This window comes from Balaenoptera borealis (assembly GCF_965194805.1).
Source record: "Balaenoptera borealis genome assembly, chromosome: 20".
Lineage (NCBI taxonomy): Eukaryota > Metazoa > Chordata > Mammalia > Artiodactyla > Balaenopteridae > Balaenoptera > Balaenoptera borealis.
In genome coordinates this window covers 21371454-21387688 of record NC_138879.1, presented here as the reverse complement: position 1 = coordinate 21387688, position 16235 = coordinate 21371454, and the positions used below count along the sequence as shown (strand labels likewise).

At 43.3% G+C, this 16235-nt stretch overlaps 1 protein-coding gene across 1 annotated transcript in view; it reads right to left on the bottom strand.

Annotated features, from left to right (window-relative positions):
• Window positions 1-22: 22 nt before the first annotated feature.
• Window positions 23-16235, bottom strand: part of DHX8 (DEAH-box helicase 8) — a 28370-nt gene continuing 12157 nt past the window's right edge. The window contains exons 11-23 of the mRNA XM_082371477.1: window positions 15925-16072; window positions 14705-14886; window positions 13338-13532; window positions 12846-13031; window positions 12510-12720; window positions 11769-11950; window positions 9407-9547; window positions 6105-6260; window positions 3594-3731; window positions 2978-3106; window positions 2603-2799; window positions 1944-2123; window positions 23-1085 (exon numbers count right to left, since the gene is read on the bottom strand). Coding sequence (XP_082227603.1) covers window positions 866-1085; window positions 1944-2123; window positions 2603-2799; window positions 2978-3106; window positions 3594-3731; window positions 6105-6260; window positions 9407-9547; window positions 11769-11950; window positions 12510-12720; window positions 12846-13031; window positions 13338-13532; window positions 14705-14886; window positions 15925-16072 — 2265 coding nt within the window. The 3' untranslated portion in view covers window positions 23-865. The remainder of the gene's footprint in view (window positions 1086-1943; window positions 2124-2602; window positions 2800-2977; window positions 3107-3593; window positions 3732-6104; window positions 6261-9406; window positions 9548-11768; window positions 11951-12509; window positions 12721-12845; window positions 13032-13337; window positions 13533-14704; window positions 14887-15924; window positions 16073-16235) is intronic.

Sequence of the window (16235 nt, the reverse complement as noted above, 5' to 3'; positions counted from 1 at the left end):
TAAAACCAAAATAAACTGAAAGTTGTGTCATTACTTACATGTTTCAAAAGGAAATAGGACACGCTGCATGTTGTGAGCATGGCGGGCGGGAAAGGGAGCCAGGGAGAGCCTTCTGTATTCAATACGCGGCATCTGTAACCACTCAGGCGCCCAAAGTGGAGCGCCTGTGCAGTGGATGTGGTGAATCACGGGGCGGTCCACGCAGAGCCGGACTAGCGCCGGTGCTGAGAGATAAGACTGGAGGTCTGGCTGTGCGTCACCTCCCAGCCCAAAGAGACCCCGGGCTCTGGTTTCAGGAGACTCTCCACTGAAACCACAGATACTAACCCTCCCCACCCTCAGCCCAGGCCAACACTAACCTTTCAGCTAAAAGAAACAGCCACAGAAAACCAATTTTGTTTCCTTAAGAAAATAAATATTTGCAGGAGGTTAAGCAAAAGGACAGGGGCGGGAAGGGGGCGGGGGGGGGCAACACTTTCAGTAAGCTTTGTGGCTCCCTCCTCCAGAGTACCAGCTAGGGCATCAGGGCCCTCACTGAGTCCAGGTACCATACGCTCATGACTCCCCTTTCCCATCCGAGGGCTGCAGAAGTTTCCCCTTTCTTGGAGATGATGCAGTGTACTCCCATGTTGGCTGTGAGCCCTGGCTGAGTGCCTTGGTGGGGCTTGGAGGCTCTGATCAAACCAGGTGTAAATCCCTGTTTCTATTTTACCACCAGGGAAGAAATGAGAGACAAGTTTAGGAAATGCCCAGTTAAGATAGTCAGTCACTGGACAGCTGTATCCTCAGGATCAGCTTTTCATCAGTAAGAGCGAGGCCAAGCCCTGGCCCACTGCTGCAGAAGAGACAAACAGACTCTTGCCTTTCAGCGCCGCCGGAAGGCTCGGGATATTCGCCAGGCGTTGGGTTCCTCATAGCGGTTGTACAAGGGTTCAAGTCGTTGCTGCTTCTTCTGCTTGCTTAGCTTGGTCGGGTCAGAGACCTTGAAGAAGGCTGGAGCAAACTCCACAAGCCACCGGGGGTCAATGGTGGTGACCTCACGCATGTACTCCTTCGTGGTCAGCACCAGCTCGTGGTACACCACCCTGAGTGGGGGACAGAGAGAGGGCTCAAGCCTCCAATACAGGCCCGGCTCCACGGCACCCTGGTCCCTGGTGGGCCTCAGCTGAGCTTGCATTTGACCCTCTTACCTCTCCTGCCTGACCCCTGAGGAGACTGCAGTCTCTGTTTATGACAGCCACACCCCAATACTGAGGAGCCCGCACACCTCTAACCACAGAAAACTGCCAGTTCCAACGATTTAAGTGACACGAAGCCAAACACATCTCTTCTCTGGACCTCGGTTTCCTGCTCTGTGAAATGGGTGGTTTTCTGGGCTGTATCCATAGACCTCTAGGGCCCTGAAGAGGACCTCAGAGGCTGCCACAAGGGGATGGGGAAAGCCAAGCAGGCAAGGCTCTACATCTCCAGCCCTCTTGTACCACCATGGTGGCACAGTGGTTTTTAATTGGTTTTATGTTAGGGTGGGTAAGATTCCAATTTTTTTTAAAATACTACTTGAAAAAACAATTTTTTTTTAACCACCTCACTAGATAATCTCTAAGATCCTTCCTAGCTCTTACCCCCATGATTTTATTTCTCTAAAAAGGGCCTCGGGATTTCCCTGGTGGTCCAGCGGTTATGACTCTGTGCTTCCATTGCAGGGGGTGCGGGTTCGATCCCTGGTCAGGGAACTAAGATCCCGCATGCCGCACAGCGCGGCCAAAAAAATAAAACTAAAAATAAATAAATAAATAATAAATAAAAAGGGCCTGATATTGTATCTAATTCAGGCTCCTGCTTCTCTAGAAATATGAGCAATATTAGAACAGGAAGTGCTGGGGGTGGGTGAGGATACAAACACAAAGGGTCAGTAGATCCACAAGTTCTCTCTGCCCACCTACCATTCGGGCTGTCTGTTGAAGAGAGCACTGGAAGGATGGATGTAGACCACCTGCTGGTCGATCAGTGTCCGGTAACCCTCCTGTGGGTCTTTCTTGGCAGCGTTCCGGAAGAATCCACTGCAGATGGCCTTCTGCACTCGGACTGTGGACTTACCACAGGAGACCACATCCAGCTTGTGTCTAGCAGGAAAATAAATCAAGAGAGGACAAAGATGTGAGACTATTCTGCTTTCAGAGGTTCTATCTTCCGGAATGATGGTACCCAACACACCCTTCTTGGGGTCCCCAGAGTTGGCACCAGGACCCTGCTTCCAGCCCTTCCAGGGGCAGCTCTACACAGCGGGCAAGGTGGATGCCATAAGAGCCAGACAGGTTGCTTAGGTTGTAATTCAACCCAACTAATAATGTTGCAGACGCTTGTAAACAAAGAGCATTTTCAACAACTAATGTTATCATCTCCCTCTTAGGAACTTTCTGAAGTGATTCTCAGCCGCATCCTTACCTGGGGAGGAGTACAACAAAGACAGAAAAGCTGGAGGAAAAGAGTTATGTGAGGAGCAGGAGTACAGGTGCCTACAGCTTCACAGGTTCGTACAGAGACAAACAGACACGGCATTCAAGGAGGTTCAACTTGAACATGAGAAGCCACCGGGTGTTACCTGTCCATTATGCCCAACATCTGCTTGCGAATGTCCTGGGCCCGGCGCAGAGAACGAGCCTGGATAAAGTTCTCATAGCACCACGGGTTGGAGAACTTATTGTTCTTCCAGGAGTTGTACACGGCCAGCAGGGTGAGGTGGTCCCCTTCGGTCTGGTGGAATTTGGCCTTCTTCTGATCTGCAAGGGCTTGTTTATCCTGCAAGCAGTGCGGAGAGGATCATTTTCCACCCAACAGCTACTAACTGAACATCCAGCGGTGCTGGGGAGCCCTCTGCGGCCCCATCAAGTGTCCACATTAAGCACTGTGGTGGCAACAGGCTGACGTCCCCCAACTTCACCTGACCCCTGTCTGAATGTGGGCCTGAACTCCCTACCTTGGGCCTGTAGAAGACATTCTGCACAGACAGCATGGACACAATGGTCAGCATTTCCTCACTGCAGCCTAGATGCACAGACATGATCAGCATTTTGCACAGCATTGGCTCCAGAGGGAACTCTGCCATCTAGAGGGAGAAGAAGAAACTACAATTGCATCCCTGGGGAAGACCCATCTGGGGTTGCCAGTGTAAAAACACTGGTCAGAGTGGGTAACAGACCGCAGGAGGTTTACCTAAGCACGACAGTGTGGGATGCCTGGCTCTATGAGAAGAATTTTTTTTTTTTTAATTTCCCAAATAAACCCAACGAAATGTATGTGACCAAGAATATAACTACCGTTGGGGCAGGTGGGAATTTTGCAGACATCTTTTCAAATTAAGGCTAGACTCAATAATATATCATGAGGTAAGATTAACTGAATAGAATTTCTTTTTCTGTAAAGAAGAAAGAGTTTTAAGTGATAGTGGAAAATCCAGGTTAAAAACAGGCATGTAGAATTCTACTCAAAGCTTATCCAGGGCCTCAGAGTTTAATCTTTTAAACAGAATAGAGTATGGAAGGTTAGCCAGGGAACCTTCCCCAAAGCACCAGAAGTTAGGTTCTGTCCCTTACCCTGCGGCCCAGGCGAGTAAGTAGGCCCTCGTCGTCCAGGGCCCCCAACGTGTATAGCTGCTCCATGGCTGTGATCAAGGTTTCCATTGGCGGGGCATCCATAAAGTCAAAGGACAGCAGGTCATTGATGCCCATGGCCTAGAACAGAAGAGAAGAATGTGTGTGATGGGAGGGTCAGCCTCACCAGTGTTAACATGGAGGGAGACTACTTGTCACCTTCTCTCTTACATCTTCGACTGCAATTAGGAAGCCACTAGCAGGATTAGCAGGAATCTCCAGGAATGCGCCACACAAAACTCAAGACTGATAGAAAGCATATACTTTCTCGGGAAACTTTAAAAAACACTCTCTCAGAATGACAGCATGTACAGCTTAACGACAAAAAGATAACAATTTAAAAATGGGCAAAGGTAGACATTTCTCCAAAGAAGATATAAAAATGGCCAAAAAGCACATGAAGAGATGCTCAATATAACTAGTAATTAGGGAAATGCAAATCAAAACCACAATGAGATACCACTTCATACCCACTAGGATGGCTATAGCTATAATTTAAGAAAGAAAAAAAAAAAGAAAGAAAATAACAAGTGTTGGCAAGATATGGAGAAACAGGAATCCTCATATGTTGCTGGTGGGAATGGAAAATGGTGCAGCTGCTGAGGAAAACAATTTGGTGAATCACCAATAACTTAAACACAGAATTACGAAATGATCCAGGAACTCCACTTCTAGATATATACCCAAAAGAACTGAAAGCAGGGACTCAGACAAATACTTGTACGTTAAGGTCACAGCAGCATTACTCACAATAGCTAAAAGGTAGAAACCAGCCAAATGTCCATCAATAGATGAATGGATAAACAAAACACTGTATATACATACAATGGAATATTATTCACCCTTAAAAATGAAATTTTAACACATGCTACAACATGATGAACCTTGAAAACATCATACTAAGTAAAATAAGCCAGATCAAAAGGAGAAATATTTTATGATTCCATTTATCTGAGGTACCTAGAATAGGCAGATTCATGGACACAGAAAGTAGAATAATGGTTACCAGGGGCAGAAGAGAGGGGAAAAGGGATAGTTTAGTTAAATGGGTACAGAGTTTCAATTTGGGATGATAAAAAGTTCTGGAAATGGACAGTGGTGATGGCTGCACAACACTGTGAATGTACTTAATGCCACTGAACTAGACATTTTAAAAAGATTACAGTGATAACGTATTGTGTATTTTATCATAATTAAAAAAAAAAAAAGACAACAACCAGCTTGCCCTGTCTCTTGCATACATAATTTCTCCTGTGCATCTAGGAAGTGCCTTGTACCATGTTAGGTGGCAGGGATATAAAGGTGACTAAGATATGGTCCCTGCTCTCAGAGTTCACAATGGTGAGACACATGGACACAAAACCACCTGCAATCTGCCTGGCACAGAGTGGGTATTCGATACATTTGTTACCAAATTTGATGACTAAAAGAAACAACTGAATGATGCACTATCCAAGTGTGTATAAAGGGAGATGTGGCAGGACCTAAGCTTTCTGTTTCTTTCTCATAAAGTGATGGTGACCATAAACGCAGCAGGTGTTCAATAAATTCTTATTGTATAAGAACTACAAGGAATTATGTAAGCAATCAGTAAGCACTGTGCCAAGTGCCTTTACCTGCATTATCTCCTTTATGTTCACAGGAAAAACTATTAACAGCCCCCGCTTTTGAGAGGAGAATAGAGGGCAGAGGGCCGAGCAGATAAATTTGCCAAGGACACACAGCTCGGAGCAGAAGTTTGAGCCACAGATGCCTCTCTGTTCTCACTCCAGAGACTGGAGCAGGTTTTTTTTTCCTGAAGCTCTGTTTTAGCCTCTCTTACAGGGAATGAATAATAAATTACAGCAGAGCACTCTGCATCAGTGAAGTGCCAGGGCTCCAGCGCGGCATCAGTGTCGGGGGCGGGGGGCGGGGGTGCCATCATCTGGGAAATTACTCATGCGGCTCCCCCTGCCAAAAGACAATGAAGGTCCTCACGGGGGACTGAGAGAGGAAGAGCAATGATTCAAAATGAAAACCAAGTCCCCAGGGGGCCAGGCTGAAATCTGTACTAACAGTTCCCCTTTTTGGATTGGGGGTTTTGCTTCTGTTCTAAAAGAACAGAATTGGATCTGAAAGTTAAAAGGGTTGAGGGAAGTGAGTTTGTCCACAGTTTGGCACCGATTCGATTTTTTCTAATATCCTGTTTGAAAATGCTCCCAACTAAAACCTTTTATAACCAAATACCCTGCTGGTTACGATGGCAAGAAAAAAATGTCACAGCACACATGCCAATTTAGCCCCAGCCCCGCAGCAGAGAGGCTGTTATCACAGCCGTTTGCATTCCATTCAAAGGGACTGGTTCCATGAGGTTACTGAAGTATTTAACAAGGTTCATAAAACTGAGATTCATTTACTAAGGCCATAGGATTGGACTGTTCTACCAAAGCATTCTAACAAGACAGTGATTTCTACCTTGAGTGAGAGCACTGTGCTTGCTAAGTTGGTTCTCTGGATTTCCGGCACGTTGGTGGTTAGCATTTCATCCCGGTAGGCACGTTCTGTGTACAGCCTGTAACACTTCCCTGGGCCTGTTCTCCCAGCTCTGCCAGCGCGTTGCTTTGCCTGAGCCTAGAGGAGGGGGCATATAAAAGTAACATATCTGTTAAACATTGCTTAACAGCTTTACCCAGGAAATCTGTTAAAAGAGGGGCACTCAGCAACAGGCAAAACCTAAAATGGGGTTTATTTCACTTCCTTTAGGGTCATTTCCAAGACTACCTACCAACGCTCTTATCATCCCCTCTCCAACACTCAGCATTTCAGGAAAGTTTGTTCAAGTGAGGCCAAATACAAGCACGTGAATAGAAGAAATATGGTAAAGATCACAGAAATACACCTTCAAAATAGTGTGGCAGGGGCTTCCTTGGTGGTGCAATGGTTAAGAATCCGCCTGCCAATGCAGGGAACACGGGTTCGATCCCTGGTCTGGGAAGATCCCACATGCAGCGGAGCAACTAAGCCCGTGCGCCACAACTACTGAGCCCACGCGCCTAGAGCCTGTGCTCTGCAACAAGAGAAGCCACCGCAATGAGAAGCCCACGCACCACAACGAAGAGTAGCCCCCACTCGCTGCAACTAGAGAAAGCCCACGCACAGCAATGAAGACCCAACACAGCCAAAAAATAAAATAAAAAATAAAATAAAATAAAAAATATTTTAAAAAACCAAAATAGTGTGGCACATCATAAATGAGAAAGCATAAAACAAAATGACAAAACCCACCCTCCACAGTGATGACCAAAAATGTAAGTGAACTGAATAAACACAATGTTAATCATACCAGTGAATGAGTCTGCAGCTGTTTTAAAAATTAGGTTTGAGATGCTCAATGACAGAAGGAAATGTTCACTCACAGACGTGAAAAAGCAAGTTGCCAAACAATGTAATACTAATTTTATTTATTTTTTAATCTTAATGCAAATATACAAACTACCGGAAGTAAAAAACTAGAAAAAAAATACCTTAAAACGTTAACTGTGGCTAATTCTGATGGTAGGCTTGTAGATGAGTTCTATTTTCTTTATCAAATATCCAACAATGAACATATATCACCTTAATAATCAGGAAAATTAAATACTTAAAAACCGCATGCTTACTACACTACTAGAATTGCAAGCTGAAACAAACATGAAAAAAGATGGGCAAGAAAAACATCAAAATGATGACAGTGATTGGTGATAGTAGGACTATGGGTAATTTCCAAAATAATGTAATATTATTTCTGAACTTATGGGAGAAGGGCGCTAATTTTTGAAATTAAAAAAAAAAACGTAGGTTAGCCCTAGGTTGCTAGGAAACAGTGAATAGCAATCTGAAGAGGGCCGTTTTCTGACAAAACCATCTGTCATATAAATAGTCTCAGGATTTAGAAATTCCTATGCCAGCTCCAAACCAAAGGATGGAATATGAAAGGTCACTACCCACTCAAAGGCAGGCAGCAATCACACACGGTGGCAGAATCCACAGCATCCTACAGGTGTCTCTCCAAATCAGGGAGAGCAGATAATAAATAATTTCTCCATCACTGCGAGTGGCACGTATCACCCCCAGGAGAACTGTACAGAGTACACAAGCTGGGGCCAGACTGCCCAGGTTTAAATCCTGGCTCCACCAGCTGCGTAACAGGCAAGTCACTTAACCCCCCTGGTTGTCAGTCTCATTTGTGAAATGAGGATAATAATAACATCTACAACAAAGGATCAACTGAGAATATAATGAGTTCATGTATGTGAAAGTAGCTGGGACAGTGCCTGGCACTTAGGAAGTACCCTGCAAGTCTTAGCTATTATTACTAAAGTTTCAAAATGAAAACAGCCTTACGGTATTATAAATTATGAAAGTAATACATACCTCTTATAGCATATTAAGACAATATATATGATATATATAAAATAGATAACTAATAAGAACCTGCTGTATAGCACAGGGAACTCTTCTTCACTTTGCTGTACAGTAGAAACTAACACAACATTGTAAAACAACTATACCCCTATTAAAAAAAAAAAAAGGGCTTCCCTGGTGGCGCAGTGGTTGGGAGTCTGCCTGCCAATGCAGGGGACACGGGTTCGAGCCCTGGTCTGGGAAGATCCCACATGCCGCGGAGCAGCTAAGCCCGTGAGCCACAACTACTGAGCCTGCGCGTCTGGAGCCTGTGCTCCGCAACGAGAGGCCGCGACGGTGAGAGGCCCGCGTACCGCGATGAAGAGTGGCCCCCGCTTGCCGCAACTGGGGAGAGCCCTCGCACAGAGGCGAGGACACAACACAGCCATAAATAAATAAATAAATAAAATTTTTTAAAAAGACAATATATAAGAGCACAGGGAAGAAAATGTATGTGCTTTACCCATCAGCACAGTGACCAGCAGCACCTCCAAGAAATAACCCTGGCTAACATTTCGCCTACATGCTTTCAGTCGCAGGCACGTTTACATACACTGTGCACAAGCACACACCATCTATTTTTAAACAAAAACTGGATTACACTACTCATGCTATTTTGTAGCTCACTTTTTTCAAACGATATATCAGAATTATATGCTTATGCCATTAAATATAGATACACACCACCATGTTAATGTCACATAACATTCTATGGCATGAATTTACCATATTTTATTAAACTACTTCCCTTTTGAAGCTCATTTAGAATTTTTCCAGGTTCCCTCCAATATAAACAATGCTTCAGTGAACATCCTTTTCCATTACCTTTGGATATGTGTTCAGTCATTTGTAACTTTCAGATATACTTCTAGAAGCAGAACTGTTAGGTTAAAGAAATGAACTTTTACATTTCAGATACATTGTGGCCAAACTGCCTTCAAAAGGGATGATCAGGCTATTCATTTTAAAATATAATTTAGGTAGGAAATTATTCTATAATTACCAAAGAAACACATTATCATCTCATGAATTATTACTATCTCAGATATCTGTGGCTAAGTGCAATACTTTAAAAAATATGTTCTTACCACTTATATTAGATCATCTAGGGTGCTAGGATTCAATTTCTTTTTTTTTTAAGTTCCAGTTTTATGGTGCTTTTTAATGCTGACACACAATTCCAGAGATTAAAAACAAACAACACAAAATCTCCCTTATCTCAAGAAAGCAGCCAGCATCTTAAAACAATAAAATTCAAAATACAAAACCATAAAAAATTTCAGAAAAGCCCTAACCAGGATTTTCAGAAAAGCTGCCGGTAGAAGCTGCCATACCTGAGAAATAGGAGTTACCACGAGCTGGTCGATCCCTGTCTTAGAATTGTAAACTTTCTGCTTCACGAATCCAGGGTCCACCACATAGTAAATGCCATCAATAGTCAGTGATGTCTCCGCAATGTTGGTGGCAATCACGACCTGCAGGCAAGAAGGACACAGCTGGATTGAGCCGCCCAGGCTCAGCCCAGAGGTGTGAAAGGAGACTTCTGAACTCAGACACCTTCCCAAAGGGATTGTGCAGCTCTCCCTCTCTCTAGATGATTAGAGAGCACTTAATCTCAGTTTGGCCTCAAATGGGCAGAAGGGGAGGTGCCTTCATCTTAAGGGTTAGGTTGGGGAGGGAGTGGTACCTGAGAGAAGTGGAGTAGGAAAAAGCAGTGGCCAACCAAAGCCAATTTCATTTGGTGCAAATGGCTACATATCTCATTTTCTAGATCCAATGTTGATTATTACAATTTTAATTTTCTAGCACCCTGGGAAAGCAGAGACTTCCTGGCATCACATGTGCCAGTGCAAAATGAGATTTTTCTTCCCCCACGGGGACATCTGGACTACAAAATGGGCTGTTTGTGTATGTGGAACAAGAGGGAGATTTTTTTTCTGATCATAAAATGAACTATAAGGCGGCAGAGGAATTTCACAGTTTGTGTGTATGCAGCAGTATACGTGATCTAGAAGATTATTGGTCTCAGCTTGGCACTGCCACTGTTCTTCCACCCAGAGGTTCAGATAATAAAACACAAATGCTCAGAAAAGTCATTGTTAGGAGGCACCAGAACATCTCACCCCATGCCAGCATCTTACCGGCCCTGAAACGCTTCTACCTGCCAGAGAGCTGCAGAAGCCCTCCCGGAGGGAAGTGCCATCACCAGGAACAGAACAGAGGAGGAATCACCGTCTTCCCACCAAACCTGCTCCTCCCCGTTTCCCTCCTCAGCACCATCTTCCATCCAGCTGCCCAAGCCAGAAACTGGTAGTCATTCCTGACTTCTCCCCTCTGCCCTTCCCTAAACCTCCAGGCATCCACTATGTCTTGACCATTCTACCTCTTTAATGTTATTAAATCCTTCTGTCTTCCAGATGGTTACTAGATTCATTGTGGTGGTCATTTCATAATATATGCAAATGTCAAATCACTTTGTAGTGCCCCTGAAACTAACATAATGTTGTACATCAACTATATTTCAATTAAAAAAGAAAATCCATCTGTCTTCCATTCCTAGGTGAAAACACATGTCCACACAAAAACTTGTAAACAAATGTTCATACCAGCATTATTCATAATAGCTAAAATGTGGAAACAATCCAAATGTCCATCAACTGATGAATGAATAAGCAAAATGTGGTACACTCCGTTCTACAACAGAATATTATTCAGCAATAAAAAGAAATGAAGTGTTTATACGTGCTACAACATGGATGAGCCTTGAAGACACGCTAAGTAAAAGAAGCTAGTCTGCAAGAACCACATATTATATGATTCCATTTATATGAAATGTCCAGAATAGGTGAATCCAGAGACAGAAAGTGGATTAGTGGTTCCCAGGGGCTGAGCAGAGGGGTGAATGGGGGACGATTGCTAAAGGGTGCAGGGTTTCTTTGAGGGGTGATGAAATTGTTCTAAAACTTAACAGTAGTGATAAATGGTGATTAATGATTAATAATGGTAATTAATGGCTGCACAATTCTGTGAATATACTAAAATAATTCTGTGACTATACTAAAGTGTACTGAATTGTATGCTTTAAAGGGACAATTGTATGGTATGTAAATTATATCTCAGTAAAACTATTATTTTAAAATCCATCTGTCCCCTTTCCCACTGTCTCAATACACACACTCACAGTCAATTCCAGCTGCTGGAACTCCCTGAAATGGCCACACTCTCTCACCCCTCGGCAATCACAGCCTGTTCTGTCTACTCAGAATGCATGTTCTCCTGCCCTTCTCGTCTAGATGGACATCCACGTGTTCTTCAGGACTAGCGTAGATCCTCACTTCCTGTAAGAACACGGGGTTGGGTGCTCCCCCTCTGGGCATCCAGCATACCAGCAGCACGTTCACACTACATGTTAAAGGCCTGTCTACCGGTGGATGTCCCACAGCAGATAGAAGCCTGTCCCCAGACTGCAGCCCTGGTGTCTACCCCAAAGCCTGGTAGATGCTCAAAAAAAAATCTGTCGAATGAAGGAAAAGAGAGGAAGAAGTGCAGGATCACATACAAGACCCTCATTCCTTAGCAAACTGGTTGGACCACTTTCTAAAACATAATAAACAAGACTCACATACACCTTAAGCAATCCCCGTTAGGGCCAGCTGCATACAGCACATGGTTGCAGAGCATAAGAGCCTGTGTTACCTTTCTGCTGCCAGGTGGAGCTGGGTCAAAGATTCGGGTCTGCATCTCACTGGGAAGAGCAGAGTACACTGGAAGGATAATCAACTCTGGAACATCGGGTCCCAGGGATTTCATTCTTTCATACAGGATCTCACAAGCAGTATCAATCTCTTCCTGACCAGTCAGGAAGACCAGGATATCACCTAAGAGGAGAACAGAAGCATTGACTTTCTCTGTGTGTGTCCTATACAATGGCCACAGTGACATTCACCGAACTCCAAACGATGGAAAACACACTCATATTCTGACCTCTAACAAATGAAGAGGTTTTCATCTATCCATGTTTATTCATTTGTTTGTTGTTTTCGGTTTTTTTAATTTTTTAAAATTTGTGTCTATATTTAAATAGATGCATTTAAACCCTGCACACCATTATTTATATTTTCATCACCACCATTTCAAACATGCAAGCCTGAGACTTACAGACAGACCAATATTTAACAGGCATTTTTTTAAAGGTCTAAACTACAGATGGTTTTTTTGGTTTTTTTGTTTGTTTGTTTGTTTGTTTTGGCCGTATCACGAGGCTTCCAGGATCTGAGTTCCCCGACCAAGGATTGAACCCGGGCCCCCAGCAGTGGAAGCGTGGAATCCTAACCACTGGACTGCCAGGGAAGTCCCTAAAAGGCATTTTTTAAAAGATGAGCAAAAATACCCACATTAGGACTTGGTCTAAGAGGAAAAAATGCTCTTTCCCCCTACCTGGTGGTTCTGTTAAATGGATCTGCATGACAGTGATCAAGCTGGCATCCAGATAATCAGTTTCAGGTTCCTTTGTATACAATATTTCTACTGGGTATGTTCGACCTGGGATGGTGAAGATGGGAGCTTCATAGAAGTACTGAGAAAACTTCACCGCATCCAAGGTGGCTGAGGTGACAATCAGCTTCATGTCCTGCCGTTTCTGAACCGTCTAAAGGGAAATGCAATGTAGTTTACTAAAAAGGACTGCCCAAAACGGCACAGGTACTCAAATCCAATTCCCAGAATTCAGTTCCCAACAGGTAGAATAAGGGTCACCAAAGAGCACCTAGTTACCTTTTTCAACAATCCAAAGAGCACATCAGTGTGAATTGTTCTCTCATGCGCCTCGTCCAGCATGATGATTGCATACTGAGTGAGGTCGGGGTCAATCAGGCACTCTCGGAGCAACATCCCGTCCGTCATGTACTTGATAACTGTTTCGGGGCTGGTGCAGTCCTCAAATCGAATGGTGTAGCCCACCTAAAGCAGAACAGAAGCTCAAAACCTTAAGACACAAACCTCTCCTTTTTGCAATCTCCAGGCAAGATTTTAGCCCAGGCTATTACCCATAATCTTAACAGACAGAATTTGACCAAGATGTACAATGATTTCCTCAAAGTAAAATCTGCCTTGGATTTGATCCTGAACAGATCAGTGATGACCATGAGAACCCTCGCTCTCAGGAGAAACCTGAAAAAAGGTCGTATTACTCCCATTTTACAGATAGAGATCTGCGCCTTTACACTTTCTTCAGGCATTTTCAGAATAGCTTCGCCAACCACTTACCTCTTGGCCTAAGCAACAACCAAACTCCTCTGACACTCTTTTGGCCACTGACATGGCCGCAACTCTTCTGGGCTGGGTACATCCAATCTTGCCCCTGGAAGTGTAGCCCGCCTCTGCCAGGTACTGGGTGATCTGCGTTGTCTTCCCAGATCCTGTCTCTCCGATGACAATCAGGATCTGATTGTCATGGACAGCCTGAAAACAACCAAATATAAACACGGTCATTAAAATTTGCCACACATTACTCTGGAGTAAAACAATTGATCATGCTCTAACACTAAAGGAGAAAAAGGGGAAACAGTAGTATACATACGTGAGATGACAATCAGAGTTTAAATTATTTTTAATTATGCATAGAAACAAATGCTAACGGTGATTTTCTATGAGCAATGCTCTTTCTTATTTTAATCACATGTATAACAAATTAAAAACTTTAAACTTTATGAGTATTCTCTTTTTAACTGACTCAAATTTTTTTTAATTATTGGTTTCCTTAAATTCATAAAAACACAAAGATGATGCTAAAGGCATAACTATCTAGATAGACCTAATATTTTATATATGTACATGTATTTTTTTAAGTATTACATGAACATGGCTAAAGAATTCAGTAGCAAATAAATAAGTTAAATACAATGTTCCTTTCTACTGCCATTCCCAAATCTATAAGGTCACCTTACCCCCTAAAGTCACATGATTTCTACACTGTTTATAACAGCAAAGGACACCCATCAACCTATATGTCTATTAACACAGCACTAGTTAAATAAGCCAGAGCACATCCACATAACAAAGCACCTAAAAAAAAAAGGGAACAATGCTGAGCTATATCACTAAGGGGAAAAAGCAAAATACAGAGCAGCACATATAATATGCTGTCATTTAGAAACACAGCTCATATAAAACATATAGTATCTGTGTTTATATATATATTTGTACTTGGTTGTATATGTATAAGATGTCATTGAAAGGATTCCCTGGAAACTAGTAAACTCAGTTGCCTCAGGAAGGTTTAGTGGTCTTAAATCAGATCTCCAGAAAATGGAAATAAGTATCTGAAGCAAAGATTTGCCTCAATGTCAAGCATCCCCATTATTCTATTGTCCAGAGCTATCTGTCTGTGCAACACAATACTCTGTCCACTTGCTCTAGGGATCCCTAGTTCAAACAGATTTTATTTCCTCATAGGAAAAAAAAAATGTGTAGACTAATATATACATATTTTTTAAGTACTTGGAAATGTTGTTTTTTTCCCTATCCCCTTCGGAAAAGCCACTTCAAATGTGCTAATTTCAATTAAAACATGTCATCCTCTTTTTAGAAAACACCCTGACTTCCCCACCAACACATCATAAAGGGCTTCTCACCTGGACCAGCTGCTCCTTCAGTTTGTAGATGGGCAGGCTCTCTCTCTGTTCAATGATTGACATCTGGGTCTTTTTTCCATAAGAAGCTTTGTTGCCCCCAAAGGCATGCTTCTTCCACTCGGGAATGTCATTGGGCATCATCCCAATACCCCTCATGTTGGCAGCAATCTGCCTGCCTTCCGCTGCAAAGGAAAACAGGCGACTTAGTATCATCCTCATGCCACCTCACTGCCCCCTCCCCCCACACTCAACAGATCACATTTCTCCAGTACATCCCTCTTCTCTGCTATCTCTGTCTTGAAGCCACCATCTCTCTCCTCTGAACTATTATAAAAGCCTCCTAATTCACCGCATGTGTCTACTCTTGCCCCATCCAATCCATTTTGTAGGGCACCCTCAATAATCCTTTGGAAATGCAACTCTGATCTTGCCACTTCCCTGCGTAGAACTTCGCAGCATTTCCCCGTGAACTTTAGGATTGAGCCCTAACTCCTAATGCCATCTCCAAATTCCTGGCAGCCACAACTCACCCCCCACCTCTCTGCCCATCATTCTCTCTATTCCAGCTACACAGGTCTTCTTTCCCACATCACAGCCTCAGCACAGGCTATTCCTCAGCCTGGAACATATTCCCCAATCCCCATGCCAGCCCCTTTGACAGACTAAGTCCTATTTATCCTTCGGGTCTCCACCTTCCCAGGGAAGTGACCCACCATAGCCAACTATACTACCTGTACTTCTTATCTATGTAGCACTCATCGTGATTTGGTCAGTAATTTGTTAGTATTTGGTTAATATCCATTTTCCCCACTAAAATGTGAGCCTCATAGAGCAGGGATCATGTCTGCTTTCTTCACAGTTGTATACCCAGGTACCTAACACAAACAGTAAGTATTTGTTATGACTGTATCCAGCAGTCAGTTAATATTTACTCCACAAAGATTTATATGAAAAGAGAAGTTTCAAAGCTGTATTATCTTTGGAATAAAAATTTTTAAGTTATTCAGAAGAAAACAGCCAGTCTAATGATTTGACCACGGTTACGAAAACATTTAAAAAACAAAACAAACCAAAAACATGCTCTAACTGAAGGGAAAAACCAAATCACCAAAGCCAAGGCTAAATCTTTAGTTATGTACTGGCAGTGCCTTCTCCCTGTGTATGTGAAAGTTCAGATTTTTTTTTTTTGAAAAGTCCACAGTCCCCTCCCAGAGTCCTACCATCAGGCAGAGGATCAACCCAATGTTTGTTGAGTCCCATGGGAATAGAATCCATCTCTGCTTCCCGCTGGGCCTGCTTGAGTTCCCGCCTTTCTTTGGCGAGGGCACTCTGCATCATTGCTGCTTGGGAGAGGGAACCATCCGGGTTCTAGTGCAACAGAGGACAAAGCAACATCAGAATGGGATCTCAGCATGCATTAAATATCCAGGAAACAAAATACAGATGTTAAGCCACTCAAATCTAAAAAGAGGCCCACCCAGAAGAAAGTTCATATTAACATACCAGACTGCATGAAAGAAATGGATAAACT